We start from the raw sequence: 18,988 nt of genomic DNA, 5'->3' as shown, positions 1-18,988 counted from the left end.
TCAGGTGGGATGCCCGGCTGAAACACTGCCTGGCACCAAGGCAGCTCCCAACAAATGAATGAGTAAAGAGTGGCCCGGAGGCCTGGGTGGGGCGGTTTCACCCGCTACTTATTCCCGCTGGGAAAGCGAAGACGCGAGTGGCTTCAGGGAAACTTTTTATTGAAGTCACAACTTGGGGGAAGAGGGGCGGAGATGGGAGTCAGGGGGCGGGGTGGGAAGCGCGGGGCGGGGCGGGGAGGGGCGGGGCCAATGTCGGAGCTACAAACTCTGGCATTGCGGGAACCTGTTAGCCTGAGCACCCAGCGCCGGGGCGGACTTCTCAGTTTGGGGCTCTGGGATTAAGCGCCCGGCAGCCAGAGGCTCGGGGATTGGACAAAAGACGGACTGAAGGCGGAGCCGAGGTAAAGCAGGGCCGGGGCGGGAGCCTCAGAGTGCGTCCGACTGCTCGCCCTGAGTCTGGCTCTGCTGCATCTGGGCCTGCATCTTCTCCAGCATCTCCTGCATGCGGCGCAGCTGCGCGGGGCAAGATTGCAGGCGGTGGGACCAGGCGAGGCCAGAAAGGGACTTCGCAGAGGACTTGGGTTCTTGGTCGGGGAGGGGGGGGTGGGAAGCGAGGTACTTGCTCACCTCTTCATCTTTCTCGCGGATCAACTTCTCGGTCTCGGCCAGAGGCAGCATGGGCAGCGGGATCTCTGTAGCGCTCTGGCGGGAAAGCTTACTAGAGGGCGGGGGGGGGGGGGGGGGGGGGAAGGACAGGGAATCAAGGACGGGACCCTTGGTTGTGGGTCACAGCCGCGAGGCAGGGCGTGGGGCGAGGTTGGGGTCTAGGAGGCGGGGCCTTGTCCTTCCAATGCCGTCAGCAAAGTGGGTGGGGAAAGATTCTGGGGGATCGGTCTGGATGGTGAAGGCGGGGTCCGGGGTAGTGAGGGCCGGGCCTTGGGAGCATCTAGGACTGAGCTCGGGCTCTCACCTGCGGCTGGCTCGATCACGCGCCCCAGGCCGGGCCAGGCTTTGTAGGCAGCTGGCCCGGTAGCCCTCATAGAGAATATCGTGGGTCACCTCCTTCAGGTCCTGTAGGTGTGTCTGCACCAGCATCCGTCGCAGGTTCAGGAAATCGCAGTGATGTGGGTTCTCCACTGAGGGGCGGACCGGCGAGCGTCAGGGAGCTTCTTGGCCGGGTCAAGTCTGCCCGGAGTCCTGCCCCCACTCTAGGTGAGGGTCTGCAGTCCAAGGACCCCTCTTTTGATTCTTAAGACCCCCCGGGACCGGAGATCGTCCCAACTTCATATGTTGGGTGCTGTTAACTCAGCGGCGTTCTGGGCTCCCTGTTGGCCTCAGAACGCGTGCCCCACCTTACTCACCCTCCACAGTACCCCAGGAGTAGCGGCGTCCCCTCACTGGACGGGTCCCACCATCCCTCACTACCTCGCAGGAACCGACGACTGCGAAAGGGATGCTTTCCTGGAGGGCAGAAGTCAGGGAATCACCGTTGGCCCCTCCTCGCCAGAAACCTCTTTGTCAGCTTCCACCAACACCTCCTCCTCCCCTGCTTCTCTGCCCCTTCCTCCTTTTGCCTCTGCACCTTCATCTCTGCATCCTGCCTCTTGAAGTCTTCGTCCTCGTCAGAGTCACAATCGGGAAACTGGTAGATGTTGATCTCCTCCTCCTTCAACTGGTCCCGGATCTGGGAGCAGACACAGAGAGAAACACAGAGGCTGTGAGCAGCAGACATTGCCTGGTGGGAGACAGTGAGATACAGGTCCCAGGTGGCCAGAGACAGAGAGAAAGACATGAAAGACAGAGATGGTGAGAGGTGGACATATAGGATACCCCAAACCAAAATCTCAAAGGGGTGCCTGCCTGGCTCAGTCCGTGGAGCATGTGACTCTTGATCTCGGGGATTGTGAGTTTCAGCCCCATGTTGAGTGTAGAGATTACTTAAGTCATTGGAGTGGGGGTCATTATCCTGGGGCTGGAGGGCTATCAAGAGTGATCATATCTTTGCTGCCACTCTCAGGCCTTAGCAAAGCATCCAGCCCAGGGGTTCCATTCTGAGCCTCCAGAGACACAGCTCCTTCAGTCAGCTTACTCCCCATCTTCCTCAGGAATTTTCTCCCACAGACTAGCCTGACACATCATGCTTCCAAAAGGCTAGCCCAAGATCAACGAAGTCAAAGCTGAGTTCAGGTTTGATGGCGACTTTTGGTTTCATGTAGGGCCAAAGGTCAGAGGTCACCAGACCTACCCTCTGCTTGAGGGCCTGGGTTTCCTTAGGCATCAGGGCATCTGCTTTGGCAATGACTGGGATGATGTTGACCTTTTCGTGCACTGCCCGGAGAAAGGCCACATCTAGGGGACGGAGCCTGCACCGAGGGATTTGGTCAGGGTTCAGTCTTAAGCCACTGAGACCCTCCCCCACCCCTCCCCAAACACCCCAGCCCCCCAGGGTATCCCCCCAGACCCTCGGCCAAAGGGTGAGATGAAGTAGAGGCAGCAGTGGACACGGGAGTCCTGAATGTTCTTCCGGTTCAGGCCACTCTCATCCCTAAGATACTGCTCAAATTGCTCCTCAATAAAGCGCACTACAGGCAGCCAGCTAGGGTATGGGAGGAGAGAATACAGTCAGAGATGAGGGGCCACAGCATAGGGAAGGGGCCAAGGCTAGCCAGGACTTGGGGGGGGGGCAGGGGGACTTGTTTCTTTGGCTCCAACTAAAGACATCAGAGGAGATTGGCAGGGTGTCAGGAAACACTGGGCACTTTGGCTGCATGGACACCAGAAACAGACCCCACCTTTTGGGGAGGGCAGGGGCAGAGCAGACCAGCCCTGTAACTGATCCCTTAGTCTTCATAGAGTAGCCATACCGGGAAGCTTAGCCCCCGCTCCTTCCCCTGCTCCTCACCAGTCTGAGCAATCCACTGAGTCCCCAAAGCCAGGTGTGTCCACCAGGGTCAGCTTCACCTTTATACCCCCCTCCTCGATCTCCACACCCCGGCGCTCAATGGTCAGCGTTTGTGTCAAGCGAGCTGTGAGGACAGAGAGAGGACAGGGAGGACAGGGAGCTGGGTAGGGGCCTGAGACAGGACTGATCTCCGTTCTCAGAATCACAGTTGCCCCCAGCCATTTTTCAGGGGAGTCTCAAGAAAGCAGCGAGCTGCCTGAGTCCCCAGAAAGTCATGGGAGACCCAGATGAAAAGAAAGAGAGTGCAGCCTGGGGATGGGAGAGACAGAGAACCTGGAGAGGACGGGAGGATCTTACCACTGGCCTCTGGCAGGTGCCGGTCCTCATAGAGATTGGTGAGAAACAGGCTGTTGATGAGGGTGGATTTTCCCAGGCCTGACTCCCCTGTAGACAGGACAGGTCCTCCTGGTCAGGTGAGGAGACAGCCAGAGTGGCTTGAGGACCCCCTCCCCCCACCGGTCTCCTATACAAAACCCATCAGACCTGCCACCATGAGTGTGAAGTCAAAGCCTTTCTTGACGGACTTGCGGTGCAGCTGGTTGGGGAGGGCGGCGAAACCCACATACTCCTTGTCCTGTTGATGGGGGGTAGACAGTATGAGGCTGCTGGTGGCAGCAGGAAGGGCCCTCCGGTATAACCTGACCTCAGGAGCGAGAAGTCAGCCTACTGTGGGTTGGCCTGGATCTGGCTACTCTGGGGGCTGGGGGCTGAAGGCAGAGATGCCTGTATTCCTGGGCATAAGGACTCACCATGGTCCTGCTAGCTGTCGCTGCACCTGCTGTCTCTCCCCACTTCCTCTGGTGAGGCAGGAAGTTGAGTGTGGCAAAAAAAAAAAAAAGGGGGGGCGGGCAATGTAGGAAGCTGAGATGCTCAAACTGGGCCGGAGAGGTGGGGAAAGCCAAGACCAAGAATACCTGGAGTTCTCACTTACGGGATCCCACCCCCCACCATGGGAAGCTTCAACCCCTCGGTTCTCTACACACCTTTTTCCCAAGCCCCCACTGTAGCCCCATCACCCTGGTGGGAGGTGGGTGTAGGCAGAGAGGAAGGAAGCAAGTTAGTATCTCTAGTAAGTGAGATGAAGGCTTTGACTGGGATGGTTAAAATTTTTTAAAGTTCCCACGGTCTAGTGGACCAAAAGTCATAACAAGATTAGAGGTGGGAGGGGCTGTCAATTTTCCTTACCAGCTCAACTGATTCTTAAAAGGACTTCAAGTCTTTGGACACCCCTGGCAGAGATACCTTACTTTAGACTCCTGGCCAAGGCACTCACCTGCTCTAGCCCCTTCAGGGGCTTCCCAGTGGCCTCAGAATTAAGTCTGAGTTCTGGCCTGGTAGTCAGAGCCTTCCACATCTGGACTCATCACCCCTTCTCTCACTTGCCCTTGGAGAGTGCCCACATCCTTTGTTCTGCCCACATTGAATTTTTTCTTCTGGTATTCTTCAACGTTTATTTATTTTTGGGACAGAGAGAGACAGAGCATGAACGGGGGAGGGGCAGAGAGAGAGGGAGACACAGAATCGGAAACAGGCTCCAGGCCCTGAGCCATCAGCCCAGAGCCTGACGCGGGGCTCGAACTCACGGACCGCGAGATCGTGACCTGGCTGAAGTCGGACGCTTAACCGACTGCGCCACCCAGGCGCCCCTCTTCTGGTATTCTTGATCTTTCAAGGGTTTGATTCAAAGATCTTCCTCTAAGAAATCTTGCGCAACTACCCCAGGCAGAGTCATTTTCCCTCCTCCAGACCCTAACACCTTTCACAAGCCTCTCCAATGCTCGCATTTGTTTATCTGGCTATCTTTTCTACTGGCTGAGCTTTCTGAGGGCAGGGACCATGTTCTCTTCATTTCTATGTCTTCGGTGTCTTGCACAGGGCCTGGCACAGAGAAGGTGCCAATAAATAATACACTCGATGAATGAGTGCGTAAAATAACAAGTGAATGAAGTTGGTCAGGGCCAAAGGCTGGGAGGCTGCGGAACATATAAAAGGAGCCTTGCTTTGGAGGCAGAAAGAACTCTGCAAACCTCAGTTCTACCACTTACTACGTGACCTAGGCAAGTCATTTGACTTCTCTAAACTCCATTTTCCTCATGGTAAAATGAAATACATGCATTTCCACTTAGTTATCAGGACTCAAGCAGTTTCAGATGACATGTGCTTTGGAATCAATCAGCTACATACACAAACCCTGGCGTTAGACTTTACGAACTGAGTGACCTTTCTGAGCCTTTACAGATGATCTCCTTCCTATGGCCTATTGGGCCCTGCTTGATCTGGATCCTGTCTACTGCTCCAACCTCATTTTCTTTTCCCATTCCTTGTGGTTCTATTTATTATTTCCCTGTTAACCCCTGTTGCGAACTCAACTGTGTCCCCCCGACCCCAAAATCATGTGATGGAGCCCTAACCCGCAATGTGATTGTATTTGGAGATAGGACCTTTAAGAAGGTAATTGAGGTTAAATGAAGTCATAAGGGACTTCAATCGAGTAATAGGTCTGGGGTCCTTATAAGAAAAGACACCTGTGATCTCTGCGCAGGCCCAGGGGAGGGGCCATGTGACCATGTGAGGACACAGAAGGTGGCTCTCTGCGACCCAAGGAAACCAGAAATCAACCTCGCCAGAAACCAACTCTGCTAGCACCTTGATGTTGGACTTCCGGTCTCCAGAACTATGAGAAAGCTGATGTCTTTTGTTTAAGATTCCTAGTCCGTGGTATTCTGTTATGGCAGCTGAAGCAGACTAAGGTAGCCTCATAGCTCACTCCTATCCCTCGCCCTAAGGCAACCACCCTAATGTGCTTTGTGTGTAATTTTTTGCTTTGTATACATTTTGAAAAATGTGTAGTATGCAGTGCATGTTGACGCAAACGGTTATATATCTATGAATATGTATTTGTTAACTTTTTCATTCGTCACTATTTAAAAAAAATTTTTTTTTACTTTTTTTTTTAACATTTATTTATTTTTGAGACAGAGAGAGACAGAGCATGAACAGGGGAGGGTCAGAGAGAGAGGGAGACACAGAATCCGAAACAGGCTCCAGGCTCTGAGCTGTCAGCACAGAGCCCGGGGCTTGAACTCACGGACCGTGAGATCATGACCTGAGCTGAAGTCAGATGCTTAACCGACTGAGCCACCCAGGCGTCCCAAGACAGAGTAAAAATTTTTAAAGTTTTGTTTTCATAATCCCTACACCCAACATGGGGCTCGAACCCATGACCCCAAGATCAAGACTCGCACGCTCTTCTGACTGAGCCAGCCAGGCGCCCCCATTCAGCGTTATTTTTTAAGATTCATCCATGTTGCCATGTGTCTATCTTACCCTTACTTCACGCTCATTTCTATTACTGTCCCCTTCATGTAACCTTGGAGAAAACCTCTCTGAGCTTTACTTTCTTTATCTATCAGATAGGATTGGAATCTCCTGCCACACAAAACTCCAATGTTGTGCGAGAGTCCTAGGATTATGGAGACATCGTGATTAAGAAATGTGTGATCGTGGCCATCTGACTTTAAGTTCTCTGTGACTTAGTTTCTTTATCTGTTAAATGTTAATAATTCTACCTCTTAGGGTCACAGTGGGGATTCTATGGCCTAATCCACATTAAGCTCTTAGTTGAGTACCCAGCATATGAGATGAGCTCACGCAGAATGCTAGTTATTGCTAGCATTACTCGAGCCGAGGGGTGTGACATGTCATCATCTCAAATCTGCTCCTTGCTGAGGATCCAGACAGTGAATCAGTCAGGGTTTCGGCCCTCTGGGGAGACAGAGACAGCCACAAGTAAGTGTGTCACAGAGCACTGGTGCTAAAAATGTAGTGTAACAAGAAGATAAACAGAGTACTTTGAGAAGCCAAGGGAAGGGCTAATTATACCCCTCCTCATGCCACCACAGCTCTTCCTCCAGCGTTTGTTATCTCGCCGAGCAGCCCTAAGGTCTTAATTAAAACTCTGAGCTCCTCCCCGCTGCTCTCCACAAGTGCAGTTGACCCTTGAACAACACGGGTTTAAACTGTGCAGGGCCATCTATATGCAGATTTTTTTTTTTTTTTTTTTTTAGTGTTTATTCATCCTTGAGAGAGAGAGAGAGAACACAAGCAGCGGAGGGACAGAGAGAGGAGACAGAATCCCAAGCAGGCTCCAGGCTCTGAGCTATCAGCACAGAGCCCCATGTGGGGCTCGAACCCACGAAGCATGAGATCATGACGCTAGCCAACGTCAGACGCCCAACCGACTGAGCCACTTAGGTGCCCCTATGAAGATTTTTTTTTTCAAAAAATACAGTACAGTACTATAAAGGTATTTTCTCTTATGATTTTCTTTTTTCTTTTTTTATTTTGAAGAGAGAAAGAGAGCATGTGGGGGTGAGGGAGGGGGCAGAGGGAAAGAGAGAGAATCCCAAGCAGACTCTATGCCCAGCGTGGAGTGTGATGGGGGGCTTGATCTCACGACCTTGGGATCATGACCTGAGCCAATATCGAGTCAGAAGCTCAACCGACTGAGCCACCCAGGAGCCCCTCTTAAGCTTTTCTTAATAATATTTTCTTTTCTCCAACTTACTTTATTGTAAAAACACAGTATCTATACACAATATGGGTTAACTGTTTATCTTGTTGAGGCTTCTGGTCAACAGTATTTCATTAGTAGTTAAGTTTTGGAGAAGTCAAAAGTTGTACGTGCATTTTCAAACTGTGCAGAAGGTTGGCGTCCCTAATCCCTGCATTGTTCAAGGGTCAATTGAATATCCACTTGGGGGGCGCCTGGGTGGCGCAGTCGGTTAAGCGTCCGACTTCAGCCAGGTCACGATCTCGCGGTCCGTGAGTTCGAGCCCCGCGTCGGGCTCTGGGCTGATGGCTCGGAGCCTGGAGCCTGTTTCCGATTCTGTGTCTCCCTCTCTCTCTGCACCTCCCCCATTCATGCTCTGTCTCTCTCTGTCCCAAAAATAAATAAACGTTGAATATCCACTTGGTTTCCAGAACCTTCCTATCAGAAATAATTGGCCTCCTTCTCTTTACACCTTCCACCCCCTTGCATCTGCCCTGGGTTCAAACTGATCAGGTCTTCCCTGAGTTATTGAAGAGCCTTTAAGAAAATAACATGTATATTCATTTATTTGCTGTATAATCAACACATTCTTACAGAAAAAATAGAAAATGCAAATGGAATAGAAATGTGTGCGTCTAGGGGCACCTGAGTGGCTCAGTTGGTTAAGCATCCAACTTTGGCTCAGGTTATGATCTCACAGTTTTTGAGTTGCAGCCCCGCGTTGGGCTCTGTGCTGACAGCTCAGAGCCTGAAGCCTGCTTCGGATTCTGTGTCCCCCTCTCTCTACTGCTCATTTGCTCTCTCTCAAAAGTAAACATTTAAAAACAATTTTTAGGGGCGCCTGGGTGGCGCAGTCGGTTAAGCGTCCGACTTCAGCCAGGTCACGATCTCGCGGTCCGTGAGTTCGAGCCCCGCATCGGGCTCTGGGCTGATGGCTCAGAGCCTGGAGCCTGTTTCCGATTCTGTGTCTCCTTCTCTCTCTGCCCCTCCCCGTTCATGCTCTGTCTCTCTCTGTCCCAAAAATGAATAGACGTTGAAAAAAAATAAATAAATTTAAAAAAAAAATAAAAAATAAAAACAATTTTTAAAAAGATATATACATCCAATATCACTACCATGGTATAACCCTATTTTGATGTATATCCTTCTAGATTCTCTCCTAGCTCTATAAATGTGAATAAACATATTTACAAAACTAGGATCATACTATAACTTTGTTTGGAATCCTGTTTTTGTCACTTCATATGTTTTGTACACTGTTCTATAGTGAATACACATCTATATATTATTTTTTGACATGTTCATTTATTTATTTATTTAATTTTTTTTAACATTTATTTATTTTTGAGACAGAGAGAGACAGAGCATGAACGGGGGAGGGGCAGAGAGAGAGGGAGACGCAGAATCAGAAGCAGGCTCCAGGCTCTGAGCCATCAGCCCAGAGCCCGACGCGGGGCTCGAACTCACGGACCGCGAGATCGTGACCTGAGCCGAAGTCGGATGCTCAACCGACTGAGCCACCCAGGCGCCCCGTTCATTTATTTTTAGGAAAATGACATTTAACAATTTGATAAGAGTGCTTTTTTAAAAGTTATTTTAATTCCACTCAGTTAACACAGTGCTATATTAGTTTCAGGTGTACATTATAATGATTCAACAGTTCACATCACCCAGTGCTCATCACGACAGGTGCATTCCTTCATCCCCATCACCTATTTAGTCAATCTCTCCTCCCTCCTCCCCTCTGGTAATCCCATCAACTTGTTCTCCATAATTAAGAGTCTGTTTCTTGGTTTGTCTCTTCCCCCTCCCACCCCCGCTTTGTTCATTTGTTTCCTAAATTCCACATATGAGTCAAATCATATGGTATTTATCTTTTTCTGATTGACTTACTTCATTTAGCATCATATTCTAGCTCCATTCATGTCATTGCAAATGGCAAGATTTCATTCTTTTTTATACCTGAATAACATTCCATTGCATATACATATCACAGCTTTATCCATTCATCAGCTGACGGACATTTGGGCTCTTTCCATAGTTTGGCTATTGTTTTTTTTTTTTTTTTAATTTTTTTTCAACGTTTATTTATTTTTGGGACAGAGAGAGACAGAGCATGAACGGGGGAGGGGCAGAGAGAGAGGGAGACACAGAATCGGAAACAGGCTCCAGGCTCTGAGCCATCAGCCCAGAGCCCGACGCGGGGCTCGAACTCACGGACCGCGAGATCGTGACCTGGCTGAGGTCGGACGCTTAACCGACTGCGCCACCCAGGTGCCCCAGTTTGGCTATTGTTGATAATGCTGCTATAAACACTGGGGTGCATATATCCCTTTGAATTAGTGTTTTTTTAATTCTTTGAATAAATACCCAGTAGTGCGATTGCTGCATCATAGGATAGTTCTATTTTTAACTTTTTGAGGAAACTCCATTTTTCTGTTTCCCACAGTGGCTGCACCAGTTTGGATTCCCACCAACAGTGCACAGGAACTCCTTTTTCCCTATATCTTAGCCGACACCTGTTGTTTCTTGTGTTGTTGATTTTAAACATTTTTTTTTTTAAGTTTATTTTTGAGAGAGAGAGAGTGAGCAGGGGAGAGGCAGAAGAAAAGGGAGAGAATCCTAAGCAGGCTCCACACTGTCAGTGCGGAGCCCGATGTAGGGCTCAAACTCACGAACTTCGAGATCATTACCTGAGCCGAAATCAAGAGTCAGATGCTTAACCGACTGAGCCACCCAGGTGCCTCTGATTTTAGACATTGACAGGTGTGAGGTGAAATCTCATTGTAGTTTTGATTTGCATTTCCCTGATGATCAGTGGTGTTGAACATCTTTTCATGTGTCTATTCATAGATATTTGGCATTTAGATTGATTCCCATTCTTCCCAGTGATAAACAATGCTGAAATGGGTTGGGGCTGTTTGTGGTGCCATCATTGTGTACTTGTCCCATTTCCTTAGGGGAAGGGGAATTACTGAATCAAAGGAAGTCACGTATCTAAGGCATTTGTGCATATTAACAAATTGTCCTGCAGAAAAGGCTCTCGGTTTGTCTAGTATAGAGACGACATGAATTACTAGTGACATAATATTCATTTACATGCTTATTATTCAAACAAATGTGTCCAGTCATTCATGTTATAAGGTTTGGGGCCTGTTCAGAGAAAGGAAGATCCTGCCTTGACATTCCTATGGGCAATATATGGTGGACAGTTTTCTCATTTAATTATCTAGGTTCGTTCTTTTTCATCTTGCCATCAAACCTGCATAGCTACCTAAGGCCCCACCCGGCGACCCTAGAAGGGCTTCTGTATCTTTAGACCGGAGTTCAGGTTCGGACTTAGTGACTCCAGGCTTTCTCTTCTCAAAGTCAAAGCTAGCTCCAAGAGTGAGTATGGTGTGTGGGCTGGCCGCCTTTCAGGGGAGGATTCCTCCGAGAGGGGCTAGCTCTTTGCCATTTGGTACCCTCTTACCTCTGTTTGCCGGTACAAGTGCCTGACACATGGGGGACCCCCAGGAAATGTTTGTGGAGCAAATGAATAAACATACCACTCTAGCTTCCACTGCTTTCCTATTATGTAGACTCATGACATCGTGACACATTAAAACAGAACTATTCTCTATTTTCCTCTTTGAGGGTAGGTCTTAGCCATCTTTGGATCTCAAGCTTCTAGCACATGGTAGGTTTTCGATTAGTGTGTAGGCAACTGTTAATGTGGGGGCACATCTCTCTTCATTCAGCCCCCACCTCAGCCAGCTCTGGACTTTGTCGAAATCTTAGTTCTGTCAGGATTAGCTCAAAAATGCCACCTTCTTTCTTGGTTACTCTAGCCAAAAGAGTAAAAGCTGATATTTTTTGGCTCAGTGTTTTATACATATTACACATATTAATCCTCAACCATTCAAATTCGGTATTATCATCCCCATTTTACAGTTTAGGAAACAGAACTAATTTCCGCAGTGTCAAACAGTAGTTAAGTGACAAGATCAGGAATCAGACTGCATAAATGGCCTTAAAGACAGAGTCCACAGCCACTAAACTCTACAGAAGGTATCTCTCTGCACTACATTCCTATTATATTTTGTTCGTCAGATTGGTATAGATCTGTCTCATCGTCGCCACATCTCCATATTCTACTGGATCAAGAGCTCCCTGGAGAGTTTCTTTGTAAGTCCAGGGAGTAGACAGTGTCTAGATATTGGTTCGTGATGCTTAAGTATGTACTGATTGATTTGTGGTCCTAGTTTCTGTGTCTAATACCCATGAATAGGAGGCATCGAGAACCATGCAGACTCACTCCCAATTTAGAATTCTTCCTGCTCTCGCACAGTATGCTTGAACTGGTCCATGTAACTCACACCCTTACGATTCTTTTTCATGGTTTGTGTACTTGCCCCTTAAAACTGGTAGCATCCAAGGATATATCTTACATGTGTTTCACCTCCTTATCCCAAATTCTTGGCTTAGCACTGAGGTGCTAATAAATTGTGAATTGATATGCAAACCTCTGTCACCCCTCACTTATCAGATAATAAACAAACACTTCCAAGCACTCCCCCCTTCCCCAAAGGCAAGCTTGCTGAGTACAGACACTGGGGATCACGCCCCAGGGTCCACTGGAACGGCCCATCAGGCTGGGAACGATAGTTTAATGTTTTAGCCTCTCCCTGGGTGTGGCCTTTGTAGGGTTGTCGACCTGTCCCTAGTCTCCCTGTGGCCTATTTCTTTGTGTCTCTATCTCTTTGTCTCTGCCAGTTTCCCTGTCTTTTGTTTCTCTGCCTCTGGGCCTGTTTTCTCTGCAGATTCCCTTCCTTTTCTTATAGCTCTTCCGACTGTGCTCCAATGATTTCATCTATCTCTTATGTTTCTACATCTCTTTGTCTCTGGAGGCCAATCTTTTGCTCCTGTATTTTTGGTTCGCCGCTCTCTCAGTCTCTCTCGGCTTTTGCGTTCTGACTGGGGGTTCTTAGGTTACGACTTTGTGTCTGGCTCAGGGTCTCCGCCCCGGGCCTGATTTCAAAGGCTGACTCTCCCCAGCATTTCCCAGGCGTCTGCCTCTAGCCTCTAGCTGCTGCTCAGGCTTCGGTCTCCCCCAGCCCAGCCCCCATCCCCACCCCACCCCCGGCCCCAGGCCTCTCGGACCAGCCGCGCTTTGTTTCCTGTGTCTCGGCGCCCCGCCCCCGCCCCGTCTGGGGTCTCCGCCGCCCTTTGTTTGCCTGGGTCTCTCCCCCACCCCTTTCCCTGGGTCAGTCTTCGATCTCTCTTTGTGTCTCCGGGCCAGGGTGGCTGGCGCAGTCGGCCAGCCCCGGGGGTCGGCGCAGGTGGCCCGACACAGCGACAATTAGGAAGAGTCTTCGGCCCTCATCACCCGGCTCCGGCCCAGGAGGTACACGGTTAATACCACCGAGTTCGGGCAACTGTCCTCGGCTTAGAGTAGCCCTCTCCTCGGCACGCGGCCTTCCGCCGGCCACCGAGCGCCGGCCGACGCGGGCGGCCTCCACAGGCTTGCAGCTCCTCCCAGTTCCTAGAGCGGCTTGGTGCGGCCTGGCGCTTCCGCTTCCCGTCCCCGCCCCCGGCGGCCGCCCCCGGGACGCCTGGGTCCGAGCCCCCTCCCCATTTGGCGCGGAGCCCGCATACCCCGGCCGCCGGCGGCTCCGGCAGCGAAACCCCGCCAAGGAGCTCGTGAGGGCGCCGGTGTGGCACAGCCGGAGGCGGCTGGGAGGAGAAGGGGGCGCTGCGGGCCGGAAGGAGCAGCAGGTGCAGGGACGGCCGGCGGCGCGGGCGGGGGTCACCGGGAGCCGCACCCCGCACCTCGGACCCGGCCGCTGCCCGGTGCCCGCGCTGGCCGGCAGAGGGCAGCGACAGGGTGCCGCGGGCCGCACATGGCTGTGTGACCGTGGGATTGTGTCTGTCCCCTTGCTCAGGGCGGCGTGCGGGCGATGGAGCGCGCGGTGGAGCCCTGGGGCCCGGATCTCCAGGGCGCAGAGGAGAGGGAGCAGCTGAGAGGCGCCCGCACAGGTGAGGGCCGGGGCAGTGCCCCGCCACGGGCAGGTAAAGGCTGGGTGGGGACTCCGGTGCCGGGCTGTGTCTGGCCGAAGCCCAGAAAAATCGGACGTGAACCGTGCTTCCAGGGGGAGGGGGAGGGGAGCAAAAACCGAGGGAGGGAGCCAACGTTTCTGAGCACCTACTGTGCGTCAGGCCGTGAAGGGGCATCATCGCAAGGACTCTCCCCACTCCTGGAGACTCATCAGCAGCCTCACAGCCTCTGCCCTACTTCAGGCCTCGTTCTGTCTCGTCTTGACAATTGCAAAAACCTCCCCACAGCCCTTTTCTCTTCAGTGATGCACTCAGCAGCCACATTGATCCAAGTCCAGCTGTAATCCTGTTTGCCTTCTCAAAAACCTTCCCTAGTTCCCTTCTGCCTGCTAATTAAAAGCCTTAATGTAGTGTTCGATCTAGGCCTTACATGCCTAATCTAGTCCCAACATCCCTTTCCAGCTTTATCTTCCATTCCTCTCCATGGTTTACTCTTTTCTGTGCTGTGAAAGCTTCGCCCTATCTCCTTATTTCCTCTTTCTCTTGTGACCGCAGTTTTTCTGAGCCCACAATTATAATTATTTGTGCTTGATCTTACCTCTCCTAAGCATTTTGAGGGACAGGTGTGGGTCCGGGTCCTCTCAGGTATATGCAAGATAATTGAAGTAATACGTTACACAATGGGCTAATATAAGAAGATATAATAGAAATAGTAAATAGTAGGTGTTCTATATAGAGACAGTATAATGTAGTGGTTAACACAGGCCTGGAAATCAGACAGACCCGAGTGAGAAACATGGCTTTAATACTTCCTAACCCCATCGCTGCTTGGCCTTTTGGCCAAGTGTAGTATCTGTTCTTACCAGCGTGATACTTTATAACCTTAAGCAAGTGGCTTAAGTTCTTGGAATCTCCATGTCTGTAAAATGGGAGTAGTAGTAGCATTGTATCATAGGATTGTTTGCAAGGATTCAGTGATGGGTAGTTCAGTGACTGGCACGTATTAAGGGCACGTTGACAGGAAGTTACCGTTGTTGATGAGAGGCAGCAATAATAAGTATTTCAGAAGTTCAGAGGAGAGAGGGAGAGACATCCTTGTGACGACAGATCGCCAAGGAAGCCTTCCTGGGGAAGGTGCCATCAAAGATAGGAGCCGAGCCAAAGGGCAGGGTCTACTACTCCCTTTTGTCTCCCCAGGTTTAGGGAGTGAGAATGTGGAGATTTCTCAGCCGGATGAGTTTGAACATCCCCCCCAGGAGGATGACTTGGGGTTCAAGGAAGAGGAAGATCCGGCTCCAGGTCATGCCTCTCTCAAACCTGAAGGCATCCAGACCTGGGATGACTTGTGGGTCCAGAGAGAGGGACCGGGAAAACCTCAGGCTCGGGACAGAGGTCCCCGGCTCCTGGGAGAGCCACGCTGGGGCCAGGCTAGCGATCGGGCTGCCGTGTGTGGTGAGTGTGGCAAGAGCTTTCGGCAGATGTCAGATCTGGTGAAACACCAGCGGACCCACACAGGGGAGAAACCCTACAAGTGTGGGGTCTGCGGCAAGGGCTTTGGGGATAGCTCTGCCCGTATCAAACACCAGCGAACTCATAGTGGTGAAAAGCCCTACAGAGCCCGACCACCAGCCCAGGGTCCCCCAAAGATTCCTCGGTCCAGGATCCCGGCTGGTGAGCGCCCCACTATCTGCGGTGAATGTGGCAAGAGCTTCCGGCAGAGTTCTGACCTGGTGAAACACCAGCGGACACACACGGGTGAGAAGCCCTACAAATGTGGCATCTGCGGCAAGGGCTTTGGTGACAGTTCTGCTCGTATAAAGCACCAGCGGACACACCGGGGGGAGCAGCCACCCCGGCCCGTGGTGCCCAGACGGCAGCCTTCTCGAGCAGCCACGGCAGCCCCACAGGGACCCAAGGCCCAGGACAAGCCATATATCTGCACCGATTGTGGCAAAAGATTTGTGCTCAGCTGCAGCCTTCTGAGCCACCAGCGCAGTCACCTGGGGCCCAAACCTTTTGGCTGTGATGTGTGTGGAAAGGAGTTTGCCCGGGGCTCAGACCTGGTGAAGCACCTGCGGGTGCACACGGGAGAGAAGCCCTACCTGTGCCCTGAGTGTGGCAAGGGCTTTGCCGACAGCTCTGCCCGGGTCAAACACCTCCGCACCCACAGTGGGGAGAGGCCTCACGCCTGTCCGGAATGTGACCGCACCTTCAGCCTCAGCTCCACCCTCCTCCGCCACCGCCTCACTCACATGGAGCCCCAGGACTTCAGCTTCCCAGGCTACCCTTTGGCCCCCCTGATCCCCAGCCCACCCCCCAGCTCAAGCCCACCCCCACCTCCTCTTGGCACAAGCCCCCCACTGACACCTCGAAGCCCTTCACACTCAGGTGATGGGCCTTTTGGCCTGCCTGGCTTGGAGCCAGAGCCCGGGGGCCCACAGGCTGGGGAGCCACCCCCACCACTGGCAGGTGACAAGCCCCACAAGTGCCCTGAGTGTGGCAAGGGCTTCCGCCGAAGCTCGGACCTGGTGAAACACCACCGTGTGCACACAGGGGAGAAACCCTACCTCTGCCCTGAATGCGGCAAGGGTTTTGCTGACAGCTCGGCCCGAGTCAAGCACCTCCGCACCCACCGAGGTGAACGGGCTCGGCCACCACCACCATCCACTCTCCTGAGGCCACATAACCCCCCTGGCCCAGCACCCATGGCCCCTCGACCCCGAGTCCGAGCCCAGCCCTCTGGACCCAGCCAGCCCCATGTGTGTGGCTTCTGTGGGAAGGAGTTTCCCCGGAGCTCAGATCTGGTCAAACATAGGCGAACACACACTGGGGAGAAGCCATATAAGTGTGCAGAGTGTGGCAAAGGTTTTGGTGACAGTTCTGCCCGAATCAAGCACCAGCGTGGGCACTTGGTCCTGAGGCCCTTTGGGACAGGGGATGGTCGGGCAAGGCCCCTCAAAGAGGAGCCGCCAACAGGACTGGAATGATGGGGTCCAGGGAAGGTGGAGGCCCAGGAGACCAAAGGGAGGGTATCGGCTGCTTAAGCAGAGAAGAAAGGGCCGGGGAGGTGGTGGGAGGGAGAAGAAGGGGAAGAAATGGGAGAAAGGAGTGAATAGATAGAAATAGAGATTGGAGACAATGACCTTGAAGCTCAGGAAACTGTCCTGGCTGGGCTCAGTCAGGATCTTGACAGCGTGGTCTATACCCCCAGCTTCTAGAACACTGCCTTGTACTCTGAATAGTGTAGGCACTCAATAAGTACTTGTTGAATGAATAAACTGGCCTTAGCCTGAGGGCCCTTAAAGAACTCTAAATTCCTGCTGCCTCTTAACCTGTTAAGGATTGCTCCTACCCAACCTTGCCCTTAGGAGACCAGCACCCTGGCCAGCACCAAACAGGGTTTGACCTGTGTTTACAACAGCGAGACTTCAGGAGTTTGGGGTGGTAGAGAGGCAGGAGCATCTTGAACCTTCTGATGGGGAGAGTGTTGCTGTGTGGACTGCAGTACGCAGGCTCAGGCCCCTGGACATGGCCTTAGCCAGGAAGGGCGCTCTTGGACAGCCCAGACCCATCTGCCCTGGAGAACCCCAACCTGCCCTGACACCTGGACACTGGCAGAATAGACCAGAGACAGCAGAAGGAGCACTCCTACACTCGATGCCAAGCCCAGGTGCTGGTGGACGTCAGCAGAGACAAACTGGCTGGGAGAAGGGCAGGACTGGAGTGAGGAGAGGCCAGGGAAGCTCCAAGGCAGGACAGCCACATTTCCATGTATCTCCTTGCCAATAAACTTTCTTGTCTGAAGCTTGGACTCTGTGCTTGTGTGTGTGCGCAGGGTGAGGGGTGGAAAAGATGTCAAAGCCCCACCACAGGTGAAGCCATGTGTAACCCTGTGAGGGTCTCTTGCCTTCTTTGAGCCCAGCAAATAAAGAAGTTGGAATAGTCTGCCGCTATCTAGGTGTGACATCTGGTTGAAAAAACAGCCACCAGGGTTGTCAGCTGATGCTCCTGACTGACTTCTGGCTGTCCACGGGCGCCACCTACACCACAACGTCGAGCGCGGCCCCTAAAAGGAAAAACTCGGCGCCACAGGGCGGGCTGGGGTGGGGAGGGGGTCGGTCCGTGAGCGCCGTTGCTATGGCGACAGGTACCCGGGGAAAGGTGGCCGTCCGTCTAGTACAGGCACAGAAGTCCCCGACACTGATGCTGGGCCTACTGGGAAACCCCACCTCCCTGAAGCCCTTTTTTATTTATCGGGAAACAGGTCGTTTGACTGCATAGTCCAGAGGGAGGGCAAAGGGGATGCCTCTTTAGTCCCTGGAAAAAAACAACCATATATTCTCAGCGACCCATGCATCATTAGGAGCAGGACTACAATTCCTAGCTTTTTCCGAGGAGGGCGCCAATGGGGAGGAAAAGAGGAACTGACCTGATTGGCCAGGGACAAAGAAGACGAGGGCAGTTAACCCATCTGAGAAATGAAGTACAAGACCGCTTAGCAACTTCGCGAGTTGGGCGTCTCCGCTATTCTGCGTGGGGGGAATGGTCCCCGGATAGACGCTCTCGCGAGATCGTAACCATCCGCCGGGCTTCCCTAGAAACCAACGAAGGCTTGCTAGAGCGCCCTTCCTCCGGGTCTTCCCACCTCTGCCAAGTTGTTAAATACACTCTCGAAACCCTAGAATGCTGCATTCAAGCCTGGGGTTCTTGGAGACTTCGGTCCTTAAGTGCACACACACCCACAGATCTGAATGGAGGTCTCCAGGGGTGTTTGGAAGATCGCCCCTGCTGGGTTCCGTGTTTCCCCTCCCAACCAGTCGACCTCCAAGCCAGCCTGCAGCGAACTTTGTAAAATTACATCTGACTGTGTCGCTCCCCTATTAAAAACCCTGCCGTATTTCCACATTTCTCTGTAAAACGTAACTCCTTGGCATTCAAGTTGGCATTCAAGGTCTTCCATTTGTGTGGTTTCCGCCCTGTGCCTCTCAAATATTGCTCCGTTTACATGGAATGCTCATCCCCATCCCCACTCCCTCCCCCTTGTTAACCTCTCCAAGTCAGAACACTTCAAGCATGACTTTCCCCCACAAGCCTTCCCTGAACCTCCAGCCTGCGTTAGAATCTACCTATTCTCAATACTTAACACCTGCAGAACTTCTTGAGGCTAATTAGTCACTCAACAGCATTACCTACTGTGTGCTGGGTATGGGGGATAGGAGGATGAATAAAACAAAGTCTCTGCCCTCGGTTTCTATGCAGAAGATGGACGTTGGCCAAATAATTCCAAGTGTAGTAAGGACTCTGCAGGAAGCAAACACACAGAAGAGAATCCTGCCCGATTCAAAGGCCTCGCCAAAGAAGTGGCAACTAGAAGCTAAGAAAAGGAGTGGGGGATAGGATAGGAGCTGGAGTCTTCTAGGCAGGAAGAAGAGTATGCA

General features: G+C 51.9%; 2 protein-coding genes across 6 annotated transcripts; one reads left to right on the top strand and one right to left on the bottom strand.

The window, feature by feature from the left end:
- The first annotated feature begins 161 nt into the window (after positions 1 to 161).
- On the top strand, positions 162 to 17,354 carry ZNF48 (zinc finger protein 48). 3 transcript variants are annotated; one of them, XM_045461717.1, is made up of 3 exons: positions 162 to 401; positions 13,439 to 13,532; positions 14,748 to 17,354. In XM_045461717.1, exons 2-3 carry the CDS (start codon positions 13,454 to 13,456, stop codon positions 16,535 to 16,537), a joined length of 1,869 nt encoding a protein of 622 aa, XP_045317673.1. In that variant the 5' UTR covers positions 162 to 401; positions 13,439 to 13,453; the 3' UTR covers positions 16,538 to 17,354. The 3 variants fall into 3 exon arrangements, with proteins under 3 accessions (XP_045317673.1, XP_045317674.1, XP_045317672.1); XM_045461718.1 differs by lacking the exon at positions 162 to 401 and adding an exon at positions 12,687 to 12,900; XM_045461716.1 differs by lacking the exon at positions 162 to 401 and adding an exon at positions 12,954 to 13,271.
- On the bottom strand, positions 401 to 4,362 carry SEPTIN1 (septin 1). 3 transcript variants are annotated; one of them, XM_045461719.1, is made up of 12 exons: positions 4,236 to 4,362; positions 3,712 to 3,759; positions 3,446 to 3,536; positions 3,260 to 3,367; positions 2,903 to 3,026; positions 2,462 to 2,596; positions 2,246 to 2,363; positions 1,583 to 1,684; positions 1,362 to 1,461; positions 971 to 1,136; positions 628 to 718; positions 401 to 513 (listed from the first exon to the last, which is right to left on the bottom strand). In XM_045461719.1, the coding sequence occupies exons 1-12, from the start codon at positions 4,314 to 4,316 to the stop codon at positions 427 to 429; spliced, it is 1,251 nt and encodes a 416-aa protein (XP_045317675.1). In that variant the 5' UTR covers positions 4,317 to 4,362; the 3' UTR covers positions 401 to 426. The 3 variants fall into 3 exon arrangements, with proteins under 3 accessions (XP_045317675.1, XP_045317677.1, XP_045317678.1); XM_045461721.1 differs by having other exon boundaries at positions 3,260 to 3,346; positions 4,236 to 4,358; XM_045461722.1 differs by lacking the exon at positions 4,236 to 4,362 and adding an exon at positions 3,946 to 3,990.
- Positions 17,355 to 18,988: the final 1,634 nt, after the last annotated feature.

The sequence above is a fragment of the Leopardus geoffroyi genome, chromosome E3 (assembly GCF_018350155.1).
Source record: "Leopardus geoffroyi isolate Oge1 chromosome E3, O.geoffroyi_Oge1_pat1.0, whole genome shotgun sequence".
NCBI lineage: Eukaryota > Metazoa > Chordata > Mammalia > Carnivora > Felidae > Leopardus > Leopardus geoffroyi.
This window is presented reverse-complemented; position numbering and strand designations above follow the sequence as displayed.

Coding starts and splice junctions, on each gene's coding strand:
- SEPTIN1 (XM_045461719.1), bottom strand. CDS start 4,316: ATGTGGAAGGCTCTGACTACCAGGCCAGAACTCAGACTTAATTCTGAG. Junction 2,597..2,902: donor TCAGTGGATTGCTCAGACTG/GTGAGGAGCAGG, acceptor CCCATACCCTAG/CTGGCTGCCTGTAGTGCGCT. Junction 719..970: donor CGTGATCGAGCCAGCCGCAG/GTGAGAGCCCGA, acceptor CCCGCCCTCTAG/TAAGCTTTCCCGCCAGAGCG.
- ZNF48 (XM_045461717.1), top strand. CDS start 13,454: ATGGAGCGCGCGGTGGAGCCCTGGGGCCCGGATCTCCAGGGCGCAGAG. Junction 13,533..14,747: donor GCTGAGAGGCGCCCGCACAG/GTGAGGGCCGGG, acceptor TTGTCTCCCCAG/GTTTAGGGAGTGAGAATGTG.